Raw genomic sequence first — 20,691 nt, forward strand, 5'->3', positions numbered from 1 at the left:
ATCCTAACAAACCATACATCAATGGAACACTTATTTATTTAGCTTTCAGATGATGTAGAAATCTCAATTTAAAAAAAACTGAACCTTTTGACTGGTTTTGTGATCCAGGGTCACATATTTTATTTTATAGTTTTGGTGCGGATACGATAGTTTCTAAGGTTGTGCGTCCTGCATCAAAAAGCCCCGAAACTAAAGAGTGTCGTGTTCCTTTAAGAGCGGACCCGCCCCCCCCGGCTCATCGCAGCTGTCAATCACGCGTCGGTATCTTTGATCTTCGCTGTTCTAAAGCGCGACTGTTTGTTACTTTGAAGTCGCGGCGATCGTCACAGCATAAATAACTTTTCCTCTCTCGCGCGAGTCTCAAACGCTCTTCTGAGCGCGGAAAACAGCGACGACAACAATCAAAAGTACATTAATAAAGTTCGTTCGAATATGCCGCAGCTGAACGGTGGAGGGGGAGATGATCTCGGGGCGAATGATGAGATGATCCCGTTTAAAGATGAAGAAGATCACGAGAAGATCCGGGAGAACGCGTTTACGGAGAGCGACCTGGCTGATCTCAAATCATCACTGGTCAATGAATCCGAGATCAGCCAGAACTCAAACTCTGCCGTAAGACCCCGTCAGCGCATTCATGTGTGTGTGTGTGTGTGTGCGTGTGTGTGTGTGTGATCAGATGCTGTGAGTGTGTGGTCGTGTGCATGAAATAAAGTGTGTTTGTGATGAGCAGGTGATCAGAAGAGGACAGCAGGAAGATCAGAGAATCTACACCGATAAACGAGAACATCTGGACGACGGTGAGACGACACACACACACACACACACACACAGACAGTCCCCAGAAGTGCTCAAAATGATGTAAAGTCTCCCCTCAAACCATGCGCGTTTTGTTTTTAGTTTTTGATGGGAGAGTTTTTATTCTGCTTTACTCTTCACCTACAAGCACTGCTTGTTTGTGTGTCTTTATTTACACAAATCTGTGCCAGTGGCTTTGCGTGGTTTAGTTCTGGGACAGTAGCTATATGTCCCCGGACGTGTACTAAATCAGACAATATAGTAAAATAATACTACTTATTTTAGCTTTCTGTGTTAGAATGTGTCTGTGGCAGCCTGATAAAAATTGAATTGGGGAAATTAAAAACTTTCATCTGGGTCTGATATGTAACTGATGGACTTTTCTTGGGGAAAACCTGAAATCTGCATCATTAAATAAACTGTTTTTATCTCAAGCCTGTTTCCGTTATTTGCACTCTAGAACTGAAACTGCTTTGAAGAGGATCTGTGATTGATCATCATTATATATTTACAAGGGAGTCTATAAATACAACAAACCTAAACCGTTCAGTATGAGGGCTTTACTATAGCGGAAGTTCGTTTTTTTGGGGTAGTTACGCACCTTACACATTCACTAACTTCACAACTTTTATTGTTCTGTCTCGCTTTCTCACTTCAAGTGCCCAGACATCAAGATGGTGGAATGTATAAAGCGGCGTATTCTGGATACCCGTTCCTGATGCTGCCCGAGCCGTATCTACCGAGCGGACCCGTCTCCCCATCTGTAAGTTCCTGACAGCACTGCTGTCCTTCCTCTAGCATTTGATCACTAGTGTCCAGGTGTGTGTGAACCGTGCTGAAGGTCTGGTTAGTTTGAGACAGGCCTGTAATTACACTACAGCCTGAGAGGACTTGAGAAAAGGGCCCTGGAGAGTCCCGCTCGATGCAATTTGAATCTCAAGCTCAGTAGACTTTCATACATTACTTTAGATCTGTTAAGTCTTACAGCGATGCACGCGCTTTTCAGAAAAGCAGTTTTAAAATATTTGGATTTTCAGACATGGTCCTTTAAGTCATATGATGCCTTAAAGTCATTGTTTACACGTCACAATTCAGGAATATCTAATTGTGTGTGAGCATGCATGCATGCATACTGATGCCTTTGACCGCAAATCAATGGCGCATTATATTAACGGACAAATTTAAAACATTTTGATGATGTTACATGACATCATTGTCTTATTTGTCATTTATCTGTTGTGTTTCGACCGTGGCATTGTGACGAATGTGTGGAAATTATGAATGTAAGTGTATTTATAAAGAAAAATGTGCGTACAGTAACTAAATCCAGGTTTTAGCTCGTACAGTGGTTAAATTCCTTCTTGAAAAATGTTCTTATAAAGTTGTAATTGCACAGCTGTAACGCCATATTTTGAGATGTTTCTTGCACATGTAGTGGTTGTTTTATTGAAACTATGAGATTAATAGAATCGAGCTGTAGATAACATTTTTTGGACGGCAACATCGTCGACTGTTAAGTGCACAGATATATACGGATATGCACTGGACATCATCTGAAAATCATCAGTAGGTACGGTGATGATGGCTCTGAATGTCTGTGAAATGAAAGCATGTCTCACTTTCTGAAGTATCTTCCAGGTCTTTCTTAAATGGATAGTTCAGCCAAAAATTAACATTCTGTCATCATTTACTCTCCCTCAAGTTGTACAAAACCTGCATGAGTTTCTTTCTCGTGTTAAACACAAAAGAAGATATTTTGAAGAATGTTGGTAACAAAGCAGTTGCCGGTTGCCATTGACTTCCATATTGTTTTTCCATTCTAACACGATGGCTACCGTCAACTGTTTGGTTACCAACATTCTTCAAAGTATCTTCTTTTGTGTTTAAGTCAATAGAAGTTTGAAGTTTGGGTGAACTATGCTTTTAACTTCAATGCTGCTCAGTGAATGTGAGCGTTCCCGAGCTCCTCGAGGGTCACGTAATGCTATTTTCAAACATCCCAGCTGAACGGAAACCATAAAACCGTCCAAATTCAAGAACTGTGCTTAGTCCCTTAAAAGTGGAAACTATAGATTATAGTCGTGCACTGCATTCAAACTAAGAAGCGTGAAAAGGACATCTCTTTACCCACAATGCACAGCTAAGCTGTTGATTTTACACAGTAATCGGGGATCCTTTATATGTTTATCATTCAAACTCCAAGTGTATTTCATTCCCAAAGACCAAGCGATTGATTGAAGTTAAAGCGGGGCCTGTGTTCTCGAACAAGCCCCGATCGACATGAGCTCATGGTTCAAGCCGCCTTTAGTCTTTGAGTACACAATAGAAGAACGTGGGCTTTGTGTCATAATCCATCCAGAGCAGCTCTCTGACTGACAGCGATAAGTAACAGACACCGGATTACACCCTCTTTAAGAAAAAAGCTCTTTAACCCATTCTGCCACTTCAATCAGGACACAATCGGCCGCTGGAAGGCTTCTCGCCTTGGAAAACCGAAGGCATATTCAACACACTTCACTACTGCAAAGAAAGCAGGGTGCGATCACTGCCATCTAATTCATCCGGAGGCTAATTCGTGTTTAAGAAAACCAAATCGTGTTGAAATACACATATTGATAAGAGAACCTCTTTGAGCGGTCTTTGAAGCGAGCGCCTGCGGACGAATCTGCACAGCTATTTATGGAGCCGGAAATATTTGGGAAATTATCAAAACCCGTCGGATCCCCTCAGGTGTTTATAGCTGTAATTATTGGTGCGGTCGTGTCTGTTCCGCTGCGAGAGAGAGGGACAGGTGTTTAAAACGGTCTCATCGCCCTGCTCCAACATGTCATCTCAAGCCAGAACTGTCGAGCAAATTCTTCTCGGAAAGACTTTTATCGAGGTGTGCGGCAGATGTTGCAGCTGTAATAGTGTCTGGACAGTTAAAGTAGCTTGTTCAACAGTTAATTTTTTCTGAGAATTGATTCGACCAATTTTCCCGTCCGAAAACTAATTTTGTGATTGTATTTGGTAAAGACTTGAGGCACTTCACCTTTTAAGGGATGGTTCACCCAAAAATGAAAAATGTGTCATCATTTACTCACCCTCACACCTGTACGAGTTTCTTTCTTCTGTTGAACACAAAAGAAGATATTTTGAAGAATGCTGGTAACCAAACAGCTGACGGCAGCCATTGACTTCCATAGTAAGGAAATAAAATACTGTGGAAGTTCAGCAGCTGTTTGCTTACCCACATTCTTCAAAATATCTACAAAATATCTTTGCTGGTAGCCACTGACTTCCATAGTATGGACATAAAATACCATGGAAGTATCTTCTTAAAAATACCTACATTTTCCCAAATATTTTCCAAACAGTTGCTGGTAGCCATTGACTTCCATGGAAATTATGAAAATAAAATAACATGGTCAATGGGTCCAGTCAATGTCAATAGGGACCAGAAACAGTTTGCTTACCCACATTCTTCACAATATCTTTGCTTGTAACCATTGGAAAAAAATACAATGTAAGTGAATGGCTACCCGGCAACTTTGCTTCCCAACATTCTTCAAAATATCTTGTTTTGTGTTCAGCAGAAGAAAGAAACTCGTACAGGTTTGGAACAACTTGAGGTGGAGTAAAATGATGACAGAATGTGCATTTTTGGCTGAATAATAAAGTGCAGGAAAATGAGCTTTGATGAAGAAACACAGATGAATCAAAAGCAAAGAAGGATTTATTTGAAAACTCCTACTTCTTTAAATCAGCGTTCTGAATTTTCATTAGGCACATATTTCATATCGGTGTTTATGCTACTGTAAGTCTTGTCGTCAAGGCTTTCTCTTAATGAATCAACCCGCCACTCGTCTTGACTAAAGCGCAGTAAAAGTGAAAGAAAATCCCCACCTCAAGGCAACCATAGGCTTCTGACAGTCATCGATGACAGTCGCGACACAGCCAGTGACGCATGTGTGATGTGAGCAGGCGTTTTGTGTAGTGGACCCTGTGACGGCTCGTTCTCACCCAGGTGTGTGAAGTTGCCCGTGGGGTGGGAAGAGCCTGGAGTGATACCAGAGTCTGGCCATTGAAAGTGCTGCTGAACGATGACGGTCACATTGTATTCTGATGAAATCATGTGATGTTCACTGTAGGGCTGGAGATTGATTCAGTTTGATTCTGATTCACAAACTCTTGATTCCATTCAATTTTCATTTGATATCAGTGTATATACAGTGGGTACGGAAAGTATTCAGACCCCCTTAAATTTTTCACTCTTTGTTATATTGCAGCCATTTGCTAAAATCATTTAAGTTAATTTTTTTTCCTCATTAATGTACACACAGCACCCCATATTGACAGAAAAACACAGAATTGTTGACATCTTTGCAGATTTATTAAAAAAGAAAAACTGAAATAATCACATGGTCTCCTGTCAGTTAGTACATCAATATTAAAGGTTAAATTTAATTGCTATTTATTTGTAGATATGATTAACACCAACATTGTATAAAAATATTTAAATTAAGTTTTGATGTTTTTTTCATATTAGTTTTTATATTTAATGATAGAATTATGTTTCTAATCCAATTTGGTGTTAAAGTATAAACATTTAAATTGTGGCTGTCATAAACTTTTATTTTTTCTTTCTTTCTTGTGTGTGTGAGTGTGTGTGTTTGTTGGGCCGTACCCAGCTGTAGCAGTCGTGCTGCTGGTAGATGGGTATCAGATGGGAGCAGGATTAGGCCGTGTGATCACACCCATGTGTGCCGCCCCATGTGGCTGCTGAGGCTCCAGTAGGTCTGGCCCGGCACTAATTCGGGGTGCTGGGGGTGTTGGCTCACCCCAGCAGTGGGTAGTGCAGCGCAGGCTCTTGTGGGACAAACTCAGCATGTGTCCCAGAATTCATAGTTCCTGTTCTTGTGCTCTGGTTGTGTGTTTATGAGGGGCAAAGACCATAAAGGACAGGTCTGAATGATGTAGGGTGACCAGACGTCCCGTTTTTCCTGGGACAGTTCCGTATTTCGCTCTATTTTTCGAGTCCCAATTTTGACAAAATCATGTTTTGTCCCGTATTTCAAAATTTCTTTACGACTGGGTGATCAGAGCAAGTGTTCTATTAAGCCAAAACAGCCTAATTAAAGGTAACCAAGCTCATCGTAGAACAAAATTACCATCCAGTCACAATTTGTTATCGGTTAACTTGCGCCATCAGTTCATCTTGTGCCTGAATTGTCAAACGCACACACAGTTGTCAAAATGTCCATCGTGTGAAGTATCTCACATAAATACAGTGTCTGCTATGGCTTAAGTGAACATAAACAGGTGGGTGAATATGTGTCAGTAATTACAATCCGTGCATTCGGTACAGCAGCCTAATTAAGTACAAGTCTGTCATTAATGTTAATCAAACAACAAAATATGTTATTTATACATGTTAAATAAACCTATTGTATTTGAAAAACGAGTTATTTAAAAATATTATTATATATAAAGCCATTGAACTGATCACTAACAGACAGTCTGTTACTTTGATCAGGAAAGCTTTCTGTAGTACTTGCTGTTGTCACCTGCGTATTATTGTGTGCTTGGTTTTCATGTCTTTTGAGACAGAGGTTAACAGGATGGGTGACTAACCTACTTAGCCACCGCGTCAGCACTCTCTAGAGTATCCTGATCTGTGAATTAACAAGAAACATGGCGTTGAAGCCGTCGCCGCTCATCGACCACATCACTGGCTGCTCCTGTGATCTCGCTCTTATCTGTGTTACTGGATGATGTTTAAATGATCAGACAGTCAGATTTGCACCACTCAGAACCAGTGTTGGGCAGTAACTAGTGTAGTATAATGATAATACTTTGTGCAGTAACTAGTAGTGTAACTAATTAGTAATTACTGTTGCCAGAACGTAATAATATTACTTTTGAAAGGAGTAGCGGTAACACTTTATTTTAAGGTGTCCTTGTTACATATGTTACATGCACTTACTATTATAATAACAATAAATTATGCATAATTACATGCAAGTAACCCTAATCCCAACCATATAATAAGTACATGTAGTTAATTAATATTACTCCGTATTTAAATGTCTAAGTACACTGTAACAAGCCCACATGAAAAAAATACTATAGTGTTTATAGTAAAGTGTATTATAGTACTGTATATATTATAGTATTTACAACACTTTGTTAATAAATGCTACAACATATTATATTATAATTATAATTATATTATACTTTAGTTCGTACTACTACTGTAGTGTATTGTAGTATAATATACCCTATAGTTGTAGAAAACTTGTAATTTGTTTATATTACTATAGTTGTTATATTACCACAGCAACTATAGAATTATCACAACAAATGAATTCAAGTACTTTACTATAGTATGGTTCTATAAATGACTATAGTATTTTTTCACGTGACCTTAAAATAAAGTGTAACCGGAGTAACAAGTAACGAGTAATAAATGACACTTTTTGAGTAACGAGCCCAACACTGCTCAGAAGTTCAAAATCTGGTTTCTGGTTTTGCTCACAGGATTGTGGATCATTAGAGAGAGGAAGAGCGTTACGAAGGCGCTCTACCTGGGGTCCGTGGAAATGCAGACGTTAATTTCATCTGGAGGCGAAACATTACCGCAAAGCGATCGCTTTAAAAGTAGGGACATCCCAGATCTGCTGCCCGCTGCCTTTCAGATGTTATGGAACGTGGTTTTCCGTGCGGTTTCCCCCCCGTTATGATCGCGCCGAGCCAACTGGAAAGCATTTCGCTGCTAAAAATAGCCCTCCTCTTATGGGACCGAGGTCTTGGATCTCGAGGGGGAAAAAAAAGAGGAACGCATAACGTTTTAATGGCAAACATCTTCTCAGAAGTCCCCGTTTTTCAGGGAAACCCCCGCTTCTGCCTTCATGAACAGTTATGTAGCTGCTGCTGCGTGACGATGATGGGGCATCGGGCGCACTTTCAAAAGGCATGCGCGTTTGTTTTCATCAGCACACGCGTGTGCGTGACATGCGTCCTGCATCCTGTGCGCAGTGATCTCCGCGCGAGGTTTCTCTGTCTCAGTGAGTGTGCAGTGAAGGTGAGGTGTGCTGTGGTTATGCGTGTGAGTATTTGTGCAACTGCGCATTTACTACAATGCAAACGGAGCCGCTGGAGGAGGAGAGCGCGAGTGTTTCCCTCCGTCTCTCTCTGTCTGCGTGTTATCTGATGCTCGGAGGGGCTGTGGGTGGAGGGGTGTGGAGTAAACACGGCGTGCTTGCGGAAGGGAGTCAGCAGTAAACACCGAGGCTGGTAACCACGCGGCGCACCTGGTGCACCTTGTTGCGAACGACTTTAAACAGTCACAGGCGCTCGCTTTTCTTCCTTAACCGTTTCACGGCCGGAGGACTGCGAAGTCAGCGACCGAGCCTTCCTTCTGTCTGGAAACAAAGGGATAGAACGCTTTCATGGATGTTAACCCAATAAACCGTACTTTATGCATAGAATTCGAAATTTGAACATTTGTAAACTGCACATAAATATATTTTTGTGTACATTCATTTAAACAATTAGATTTTTTGCCCTCTGTATATAGTGCATTCTTTAAGTTTCTGTTTTTCTTATATGTGAACCTGGAGCACAAAAGCAGTGTTAAGTCGCTGGGGTATATTTGTAGCAATAGCCAACAATACATTGTATGGGTCAAAATGATCGATTTTTCTTTTATGCCAAAAATCATTAGGATATTAAATAAAGATCATGTTCCATGAAGATATTTGGTAAATTTCCTACCGTAAATAGATTAAAATGTAATTTTTAATTAGTAATATGCATTGCTAAGAATTTCATTTGGACAACTTTAAAGGCGATTTTCTGAATATTTTGATTTATTTTTTATTTTTTGCACCCTCAGATTTTCAACTAGTTGTATCTCGGCCAAATCTTGTCCTATCCTAACAAACCATACATCAATGTAAAGCGTATTTATTCAGCTTTCAGATGATGTATGAATCTCAATTTCATAAAATGACCCTTATGACTGGTTTTGTGCTCCAGGGTCACATATTAGTGTTATATTCCATCCCTACTGTGTTATTCCTATGTATGTCTGCACTATTCTTCTACACTGGAAGCTCCTGTTGTCAAGTCAAATTCCTTGTGTGTGTAAACATACTTGATAATAAAGCTCTTTCTGACTTATAAAGCTACTGCGTCATATTTGATATGCACATTTCTGAGGCCTAATTATGATCAAGCATTTCCAGAAAAACCTGTTGCACGCAATTGATAGCTCATACTTTAACAACCATTAGTGTGATTGCACAAATGTCCACCTTCAGCTTGCGTCTTTTCGCTGTCAAATCTTAACGTATGAATAACTAGTAACACTTTAGTATAGGGACCAATTCTCACTATTAACTAGTTGCTTCTTAGCACGCCTGTTATTAACATGTTGGCTGTTTATTAGTACTTATAAAGCACATATTCTGCATGCCTTACTAACTACTAATAAGCAGCAAATTAGGAGTTTGAGTTGTTAATAGTTGAACTGACCGAATAACTTTGTTAGTAATTTACTAATATTACTATAATATGACTAAAGAAGCCTAGCTTTACTTGATTATCCAGATATCATATTTTAGAAATATCAGTGAGTCTCAAATATGATTAGGGACCAATTCTCACTATTAACTAGTTGCTTCTTAGCACGCCTGTTATTAACATGTTGGCTGTTTATTAGTACTTATAAAGCACATATTCTGCATGAACATATTCTACATTCCTGATACTACCCAATACCTAAACTTAACAACTGCCTTACTAACTACTAACAAGCAGCACATTAGGAGTTTGAGTTGTTAATAGTTGAACTGACCGAATAACTTTGTTAGTAATTTACTAATATTTCTGTAATATGACTAAAGAAGCCTAGCTTTACTTGATTATCCAGATATCATATTTTAGAAATATCAGTGAGTCTCAAATATGATCATCTCTCAGTCATTGTATTGCATTGCATTAAATGTTTGGATCATTTAAATCTCATCTAAGACATATTATTGGAAATATAGAGCGACAACTCATATTTATGTCATTTTATGCACGTATTTGTTATGAAGATCTCGTTGATTTACATATATCTTACTTTTTGGCCATATACATGTCTGTGACTCTGTTGTCTTAAACAGAGCTGCTTTAAAAGGCGCTGTGGCGACTCCCTGTTGTTTAACGGCCGATGAAGCTCATCTCCTGACGAATATGAGTGAGATTTACGGCGGGGTGAGCTCATCCAGCCTCTCGAAGGACCGGTGCTAAAGACTAACGTGTCAGATCCAAACTATGACAGTATTTGCTTTTGATTTAGACTCGAGCCTCACTCTCGTCATTCATTTATGCCGACTCCTGCTTTTAATTATATCTCCTGCAGCCAAATGTTCTGCATGTGAACGCTCTGCCTTTCTGATGAAAGGAAACCAGAGAGGCTTTTGGGACACAACAGTTGTTGTTGCTCTCGGACTCGGTCTGAGGGTCTGCTAGAGTCTGTGGGATGTGAAGGGTGGGTGGGTGCGTGTGTTTTGACAGAGCTGTGTGTGTGTTTGGTTGTTTGAGTACAGTTGTGTGCGGTAAGATCTTGTGGTTTACCATGGAAAATGAGACCAGACTGAGCCTTCACTCCTCACCTGAAAAACAAAGCAGCCCTGCAAACACAAGCAACAAGATGCACGTTTTCACCGACTCTCTGTTATAGTAGCAGTTCAGCTATTGAAGATGTGTTGTTAACTCCACTTTTGTGGATGTTTGTTAGTAGAGTAATATATCGGTCATTGTAAGGGAACTGTGCTGTTTTTATCATGTCATTTGCACTGCTAAACTGCACAGTAAAAAACGATTTTTTAAAAGAAAGTTGTAAATAAAATTAGTGTTTGTTTATTCGAGAAAATACTATTTCAGCCTTCTTTTAGTTGTAGTTTCTTTGTAATTATTTGTGAAATCCACTAGCAAATTTGTGATTGAAAAAGTTTCATAGTAACTCCTACAATATTGGGGTTTTATTATATTCATTATATTTCCTTTCTGGACAGAAAATACAGGTTTTCCTGCAATATTACCAATAAATGTTTTGTGTCAGTCCCATTTAGGATGTTTTAATGGCCTAATGTTATGGGGATAAAGACAAATTTAGCAATTTAAAAAAGTGAAAGAATATTTCATTTTCAATTAAAATTAATTTATGTAGAATTCATTGTAATGTTTGGTATCACTGAGATGCTATTAATAGTTTGTAAGAATGATTTTTTTATTTTCCTTTTTAATTTGAGTATTTTTGCCATTTATGGTACTTTGTTTTTTATATATCTCTAAATACAGTCGTTTTTTATATTTATTTATTTATTTATTTTTATTTCATTTTATTTTAGACATTTTAGTAGGCATCAAGTTAAACTAAATTAAAATGAGAAATGTTGGCTTGGCAACTACTGTAGCTGAGATTAAAAAAATATATATTCTATTCCAGTTAATGTTTATTTTATTTCAAGTAACAAAAATATACTTTAAAGGTTTCAATTTTAATTTCAGTTAATTATAATAACCCTGTTAGAATTACATCTCTCTCTCACTCCCTCTCTCTCTCTAAATATATATATATTTGTGTGTGTGTGTGTGTGTGTGTGTGTGTTGTAATATTAAAGAAGGCTAGAAAAATGGATAATGTCCTTGCAGAAAATTAGCAGCACTTTTTCTTTCAACCCTAAAATGCAATATTCAATGCATAATTTAAAATATGGCAATACAGAATATTCCTCGATATTAACACTGTACACTGGGTCTGTATTTTTACAGACATTTCTTATAGTGTATCTATGAACAAAACCGTTGCAAATTAGTACTGGAAAAATGTAATGCCGAACGACTGTGATGGGCGCTTGATCGAGGTTTTTCACCCTCGGCAGTGTGTTATAGAAGCGAGGATGATGATTATGATGTGTTTGTCCGTATGACTCTATGAGGAGCGCGGTGGGCCTCAGCTCTGCACGCTGCTCTTTCCCATGTTGCTGTTGGCCTTTAATGAAACGCTGCGGACTCCCACGCTGCGCTCGACGTCAGACAGAGACGTTCACTGGCAGCTCGGAGCTGCTCTCCATTAGCGTCTTGGCTCCGGGATGCCGCTCGTGGAAGTCACTGGTAATTATGGGATGCAGGGGCAGGCGAATCCAGAGCCGGTTAGCTCGGAGGAGGAAGAAAACCACATATTTACATTACAAATCATCATCAAACAATGCGCCTGACCACAGGACAAATAGGATGCAGTGTTCGGAGCGGGACGGAGTGACTGGAGGGGAGGGTCACAAGTTTCAATGGACTGCAGTCCATAGGGGCTTTATTTTATGCAAAAATTATATGGTAAGGTTTGCTTGATACCTCCTTCGCTGAGACCGTTTGGCCATGCAGTGAATTCAGTCGACGGATATTTTAGTGCAAACCCCGCAGAATATGACACACAACTTCATCTGCTCCAGATAACCGCTTTTTAAATTATTATTATTTAAATGATCACAGCAGTTGTGCACTGTAAAAAAAATTCTACCTATTTCAACTTAAAAACTTCAGTTCAGTTGCTGCCTTAAATTATTAAGTATAATCGACTTGGTTGTAGAAGTCATTTCAAGTTAAATTACATTAAGCCAACTTAAAAAAATCAAGTTGAATTTAAAAAGTTGAATTTGCTCAACATATTTTGATGAGTTAAAATAATGCAAAAACATGATTTGCCATGACTTTGCATGAAATTCGCATGCAAAAAGTAAATGTGTAATCTGTTGTTGTCAAAAGTACCATTACTTTGGTTCCAAGTCGATACTAAAATTGTAAAAAAATGTATTCAAAAGTACAAAATGACTCTGTGTTTCTTAAAGTTGTAATATCAATAATAATACAATTTCTTAAAACATTTCACACAATTCTTTGGTCCATGTTTTAATTTATACCGTAAACCTCTCTTGTGCAGCACTAGTAAAGGAATGGTTAAATTTTAATTTGATTTACATTTAAAGCATTAATTAAACTGTTAAAGTTTTATGCATTCATTTTATTAACAGTTTTTGGTAATCATTTTGTATTTAAGCGCTAAATCCATAAAAAATTATAGCACATAACATTTCTGAAAAGATACAACTTATTTTTACTTATTTCATAGGGCCCTATTGTTGTTGAAATGTTAATACATTGTTAAAGATTTATGATTTCAATTGATTGTACATGTTTTTTTTTTTGTTATAAAAATGCATTTATAAAAACAGAATCCAGAAAAAATTTAATGCAAAACAACCAATTTGGAAAAATTAAACAGAATTAGGGAAAACATAAAACTGATTTCATGGGGCTTTCTCCTGTGCGTATTTGTTTTTGTGCTCTGAAGAGCATCAAAGGTTTCTATTTGCAATGTGTTTTTGCAGCGTTGAACATTGTAGCCAATCATAGAGATGTTTGTTGAACACATGAATGCAGTAGCCAATCAGAGGTCAGAATTGTTTTTCATTTTTACATTTTTTTTGTTTAATTTTTAAAGCAGTATTTACTTAATTGAAAAATATTTAAAAGCGTCATGCTAATGTTTAAATCTATCATTTAATTGTAAATGCATTATGTATGCTAATAATTTTTTTTGTCAATTACTGAAATAGTTTTTGCTATTGAAAATTGTATTGTGAAGCATGATCTTTTACTGGCTTTGGTACCGACTACTGAAATGTTGGTATAATGACAACACTAGCGTAGTTGAACCATCTACATCCCTATTGCAGGCAAAAATTGGCCAGTTAGTTTGTATATTTCATCTCTTCCCATCAAAAGAGTGGCAAAAGAAGCCAAAGCATCAAGCTTTGCATTTCACCAAGCAACGTTTATGTAAAATTCCCAGTGCTGTCGGACTGTTACATCAGCACTCTCGAAACGCCGATCGGCCAATCAGATTTGAGGAGCAGAGCTGACTGTCTTAATGAATGATTTACAGGTTTAAAGTTTCTACCCATTGGGTATAGTTACGATTCACCAGCAATCATGTCCGTTATAGCCATATATGTGACCCTGGAGCACAAAACCAGTCATAAGGGTCAATTTTTTTGAAATTGAGATTTATACATCATATGAAAACTGAATAAATAAGCTTTCCATTGATGTATGGTTTGTTAGGATAGGACAATATTTGGCCGAGATACAACTATTTTAATATCTGAGGGTGCAAAAAAATCTAAATATTGAGAAAATTGCCTTTAAAGTTGTTCAAATGAAGTTCTTAGCAATGCATATTACTAATCAAAAATTAAGTAAGGAATAATTGACGATGGGCCGTTGGATTATTGGAAAATGAATGCACAGCTGAGGTGGTGATTCGCATCGTACAGCGCCCTTACCTCGCTTGTGAGAAATGTCATGTAAGTTAGCCTTTAAGTTGCTAAACTATTTTACTGATAAAATCGTCAGAGTAGCGCTAACAACGTTAGCGTGTGTATTATGTTTCCGTGTGTGCGTCTGTAAGGGAGAGAGAGCGAGAGATATAGAGTGCGTGCTTTACGTACATAATGAATCGTAATTTTGTGACAAAACATGGAAATGTTCTGTCGTATTTTTCCTATTGCTTAAAGGTGACATATCATGAAAATCTGACTTTTCCAGGTTTTAAGTGCTATAATCAGGTCACATCAGGTGCATCTACAAACCAAGGAAACGTGAAAAAAATTAACTCAGTAACTTTGTTTTGGGAAGCCTTTTTCTGCAAGCGTCTGAGAAAACGAGCGCGTCTGATTTCGCTCCCTTGGTGACGTGGCAAAGGGATCTCATTATAATATTACCGCCCCTTAATCTGTAAGTTTACACCCACGGCGCCGTTATTGTGTTTTCGCAAGCGACAACCACCAAACACCTGTTTCTACTATTGAACACAAAAAGATGATGTTTTGGAAAATGTTGGGTAACAAAACAGTTTCTGGTCCCTATTGTCTTCCATAGTATTGTTTTTTTTCCATATTATTGAAGTCAGTGGCTACCAGCAACTGTTCAGGTTCCCAGATTCTTCAAAATATCTTCTTTTGTGTTCAACAGAAGAAAGAAACTCATACTGGTGTGGAATAACAAGAGGGTGAATAAATAATGTCAGAATGTTCATTTTTAGGTGAACTGTCTCTTTAAGAAGGATTTAAATTCCAGAGCAGACTGTTGTTACAAATCATCATAACCTCTTAAAGGTAAAATATTCTCCAACTTATCTTAAATTTATTGGGTTGTTTCAAAGGTAAATCATTACAACGTAACACTAGCTACATGTAACATATATTACTATAACTAGGAATGTGAACAAGTGCTCTAAAGTGACACTTATAATGCAAATATGATGATGCATTCTCAGAAAAAAAGGTACAAAAGTTGTCACTGGGATGGAACCTTTTCAAAAGGTATACTTTTGTACCTAAAGTGTCCGTATTAGTACCGTAAAGGTGCATATTATTACCTAAAGTGTATATATTAATACCTAAAAGGTACAAAAGTGTACTTTTTTTAAAAGGTGCCCACCCCAGTGACAGCTTTTGTACCTTTTTTCTGAGAGTGTGAACATCCTTTTAATTTATCTTAAGAGATTTAGTTGTTTTAGTGTATTATTTACTTATAAATGTATTAATTACACGTGCTATTAACAATTATATTTGTTTATTTTCAAATACTGAAATAGTTTTTGCTATCAAAAATGGTATTGTGAAGCGTGCTCTTTTACTGGCTTTGGTAGCGACTACCGAAATGTTAGTATAGTGACGACACTAGTGTACTTGAATTGACACGATTTGGCCTATTTAGTTTGTATATTTCATCTCTTCCAATGAAAATAGTGCCAAAAGAAGCCAAAGCATCAAGCTTTGCGTGTCACCAAGAGACAGTTTATCTAAAGTTCATTATTGAGTTGATCAGCAAGTCTTACAATTTATCCACAATTTTAGCCTGAGATGCTCGTCTTGAGCTGTTTTCACTGCAGCTCGGAGCGTGTGGGTGTTTGACGTCACCGCAGCGCAGTCCAGATCTGCTGTCTGTCACAAAGGCACAGATAATAACCCCTGTCAGGATGTATTATCTCATGCTGTAACAGGAAGTGATGTCACAGATGAAAGTTCCTATGACTTGATTTCCTCTTCCCACCTGATCAGAATTTAGTGCTCTGTTATATATATATAATATAGACATTACAATATATTATAGACATTATCATTTTATGAAATATTATTGTGATTTGACATAACGGTTTTCAATTTGAATATACTTTAAAGTATAATTTATTTCTGTGATCAAAGCTGTATTTTCAGCATCATTACTCCAGTTTCAGTGTCACATGATCTTCAGAAATCATTCTAATATACTGATTTATTATCAATGTCAGAAACAGCTGTGCTGTTTTATTTATTTATTTTATTTTATTATTATTTTTGGTAATTTTTGTCAGGATTCTTTGATGAATAAAAACTTAAAAAGAACAGTATTTATATAAAATAGAAATATTTTCTAACAATATACGCTACTGTTCAAAAGTTTGGGGTCAGTATATTTGTTTTCTTTCTTTTCCGGAAAGGAATTAATACTTTTATTCAGCAAGGATGTGTTGATAAATTGATATAAATTGAATAATTTATAAAAAGTGATAGTTACGACTTATGTTGTTAGAAAAGATTTCTACTTTGAATAAATGCTATTCTTTGTAACTTTTTTTATTCATCAAAGAATCCTGAAAAAAGTATCAAATATTAAGTAGCACAACTGTTTCCAACATTGATAATAAATCAGCATATTAGAATGATTTCTGAAGATCATGTGACACTGAAGACTGGAGCAATGATGCTGAAAATACAGCTGCACATCACAGGAATAAATTACATTTTAAAGTATATTAAAATAGAAACGCATCATTTGAAATTAAAATATTTCACAATATTACTGTTTTTTAAAAATTTTATTTATGATCAAATAAATGCAGCATTTATGAGCAGAAAACACTTCTTTAAAAAGGGTTAAAGGATTTCTTTAAAAATCATACTGATCCCACACTTTTAAACGGCAGTGTACTGTATATATATATATATATGACACTTGCATGTGAATTTATGCATATAATGTCACAACTTCTCTATCCTGTTCATAACGGCAGTCTTTTTACTTGTGCAGTATAAATAAAAAAACATGGGCCTTTGCCATTGGGAGTTTGGTTAGCAAACATACAAAGCATCCAAAAACATTTTCTCCATAAAGAAGCCACAGGATCAAGCCGCTTCAAGCTGCTTTCCTCTGGTTTAATATGATTGATATCTGCAGCCACATCTGAGACGGTTTGAGCTCAGCGCCGATAATTAGAATCAAACGGCGTAATGACGCCACAGCGGAACTCTATCACAGACCAAACATCACGTCTGCATGCTGCAAAAAGGAAAAAGTGTCACCTTTTAGAAAAATGCAGGCTAAGAAATGTCTCCTTGTGTAATATATTCCTGCAGTTTATCCTTCATGTCCACTGCTGGGCCTAAAAGTCTTTTTAATCGATTCAGTGCTTCATTATGTTTTAAACGCATAGTTCATCATGTACTCACTCTTGCTTCACACAGTGAAAGATAATGCGCTCAGATACTGTCAAGCTCTGAAACTGATAACTAATAAACAGTCCACGATTCACTCAAATCTCCCTCTCATTGGCACTTGTGACGTTTGATGGCTGTGGTGCATGTGATGAATAAACCGCATGTTCGAGAGTTTTGAACTGTTTTTGTCTTTTTTGGAGCTTGACCGTATAAATCAATATCTGCTTTTATTATATCAAAAAGAGCTAAAAATCTGCTGAAAAATCTCATTTTGTGTTGCCTTGGAGAAAGAAAAACATGGATATTTCTATTTGCCAAGCTCTGAAATACTTTGAAATATTTGAAATACTGAAATTGTGTAAAATAATGTATATGCTTTAAGTTTTGCCAAATTCTGAAAGAATTTATCGGGTATAAATTGATTTTAACAAATGCTTCTAGTTTTGCCCAGCTTAAAAGTATTGTATTGGATATAACCAGAGTAAAATATTGTTTCTAGTTTTGCCAAGCTCCAAAATATTTTGTATATAAATTGAGTAAAATTCTTATATCTTTCTAGTTTTCCGAGCTCTAAAATATTTTATGAGGTATCAATTGAGTAAAAATAATGTTTTTAGTTTTGCCAAGCTCTAAAAATGTTGTATAAATTGATTAATTTTGTATAATTGATTGTTTTTTATTTTTATACAAAATTTAGTATAAATTGATTAATTTTGTATAATTGATTGTTTTTTATTTTTATACAAAATTTTGTATAAATTGATTAATTTTGTATAATTTATTTTTTTTAATTTTTTTTGCCAAGCTCTAAAAATTTAGTATTCATTGATTAATTTTGTATAATTGATTGTTTTGTTTTTTTTGCCAGGCTCTTAAACATTTTGTATTAATTGATTACAAGTTATGTATGTTTCTAGTTTTACCAAGCTCTAAAATATTTTCTGTGTAAATTGAGTAAAAATGATGCATGTTTCTATTTTTGCCAAGCTCTAAAATATTTTGTTGTGTATAATTTGAGTAAAATATAAAAAAAAAAAAATCCTTATACAGTAAATCATGGACAACTGGGCAAGTCATGGTGAAACCTGTTGGAGTCTAAAAAAACAAAAACAAAACAAAAAACCCAAGTAAGCCACACTCTGTTGTTAAATTGGTTTTAAAAAACATATATTTATAGTTTGTCCAAGCCCTACATTTTTTTATCAGGTTTAAATTTAAATTGGATTTGTTTCTATTTTTTTTTTTTTAAAGTAAGCCAAACTCTGAAATATTTTATTAGGTATGAATTGCTTTTTTTAAAAATCATATCTTTATAGTTTGTCAAAGCTCTGAAATATTTTATTGGTTTAAATTTTTTTTTTCCAAATTCTAAAATAATTTATCGGGTATAAATTGATTTTAAAAAATGCTTTGCCCCGCTCAAGAGTATTTTATTGGGTATAAATTGAGTAAAATATAAATTGTCTGTAAACCATGGGCATCTGGGCAAGTGATGGTCCTGTTGAAAGCTGTTGGAGTGGGAAAGGTTGTGAATGCTGGCAGCGGTCTGCTGTGACTCCTGCACGCTCAGGTTTGAGGACGGACCCCACAGGCTGCCGTAGCCATGGGAACGGGGCCGTGTTGTGTGGGGCGCGAGGGCCCATCCCAGCGGGTGGCATCCAGTAGAGCGACGTGAATTAATCAGAGGGAATAAATTACTACATGAAAGCGCCTCGTTCCCCGTCCATGCATATTTGAGGCTGCGCTGCTCTCTGATTTCAACGCTCAAACCACATTCCTCATGATTCCATCTTGAAAATATGATTTCGCTGTGAGACATTCAAAGCAGCCTTGTTTCTGCATAGGATTGTGAAACGACACGAGTCGTACTCTGACCCCTCTGGTCATGAGTTTCATGAGTTCTCTGACTAACATGACAGCTGGAAATACACTCATAACTTGCTCTGATGTCTCAAGCATTTATTGGCGTCTGTTCATAATGCGTGTTACAGGTTAGGAGCACAGTTATGAATTAACTTTTTATTTTGGTCACACTTTAAAGTCCAATTCTCACTACTAACTCAGACTTTTGCTTTAATAAACTCCTAATTTGCTGATTATTAATAGTTAGCAAGGGATGGATTAAGGGATCTAAAATATGCTCATACAGAATAAGACATTAATATGTGCTTTATGAGTACTAATAAACAGCCAATGTGCTAGTAATATGCATGCTAATAAACAACTGGTTAATAGTGAGAACTGGTGTCTAAACTAACTTGTTGTCTTTATTTTTCTGTAATGGATCCTTTGTCAAGCCGATCGTTTCCAGCTGTTTGTTTGAATGTACTTAAGTATGTTCTTTTAAAGCCTGTTATTTCCATAATATGCTTTAAAAGAACATACTTAAGTGTGAACTGAATGTTATGTTTTCGGAAACTTTATTGCATCTTGTTTTCCAATTGAATTAAAATGTGTTATAGTTTAAATTTATATTAAATGCACTTTTAAGTAGGACTTAAGTACATCTTTTTATGTAATTTCATAATTACTTGTATTGCCTTTGAAATATGTTTCAAGTTAAATGTACTAACAAGCGTTTAAGTAAAATATAATTTAATGTCATATATTTTAAGAGTAGTTTATAAATATTTTATTAATTAGTTATTAATATTTTGTAAATATTTGTGAAGATAAAGTCGTGAGTAACACTCTAACGTTAAAATTTGCTCAAGCTCAAAAATATTTTATTGGGTATAAACTGAGAAAACAATTTGTTTCTAGCTTTTGCATTTGTTTCTAGTTTTGCCAAACTTTAAAACATTTTATTTGGCATAAATTGTGTAAAAAAACAAAAAAAAATCTTTCTAGTTTTGCCAAGTTCTAAAATATTTTGTGTATGAATTCAGTAAAAATTATATGTTTCTACTTTTGCCAGGCTCCAATATTTCAGTGGGTATAAATCGAATACAAATATTTAAAAGAATATTTTATAAATCACGAACAACTGTGAAAGCCATGGACCTTTTGAATATTGTTGTGGACAACAGGAGGCCTTGTTTTCATTAATATTATATGTGACCCTGGAGCACAAAAGCAGTCTTAAGTCGCTGGGGTTCACTTTTTTATGAGAAGGTGTAAGTGACGTGAACTGGAAAGAGGAAGTTTTATGTTTATGATTGCAGTTATGAGTTCAGTGTTAAAACTTTGTGTTTTGAGGGTGTATTAGGTGTTAGTCTCACACTTCTCCCCCGTCCTTCTTCAGGCTCAAGCCTTTGATGTTGTAGCCATTAGTAAAGAGCCTCCAATGACACTCACACACACACACACACACTCACACACACAC

The 20,691-nt window shown here is 36.3% G+C and overlaps 1 protein-coding gene across 10 annotated transcripts in view; it reads left to right on the forward strand.

Moving 5' to 3' along the window:
- Window positions 1–258: 258 nt before the first annotated feature.
- tcf7 (transcription factor 7) overlaps window positions 259–20,691 on the forward strand; it is a 60,405-nt gene continuing 39,972 nt past the window's right edge. For all 10 annotated transcript variants that reach the window (XM_016555392.1, XM_016555395.1, XM_016555393.1 and 7 more), the window contains exons 1-3: window positions 259–612; window positions 731–797; window positions 1,455–1,558. In XM_016555392.1, the coding sequence (XP_016410878.1) occupies window positions 433–612; window positions 731–797; window positions 1,455–1,558 (351 nt within the window). In that variant the 5' untranslated portion in view covers window positions 259–432. The remainder of the gene's footprint in view (window positions 613–730; window positions 798–1,454; window positions 1,559–20,691) is intronic.

The sequence above is a fragment of the Sinocyclocheilus rhinocerous genome, unplaced genomic scaffold (assembly GCF_001515625.1).
Source record: "Sinocyclocheilus rhinocerous isolate Xijiao unplaced genomic scaffold, SAMN03320098_v1.1 scaffold1427, whole genome shotgun sequence".
NCBI classification, from domain to species: domain Eukaryota; kingdom Metazoa; phylum Chordata; class Actinopteri; order Cypriniformes; family Cyprinidae; genus Sinocyclocheilus; species Sinocyclocheilus rhinocerous.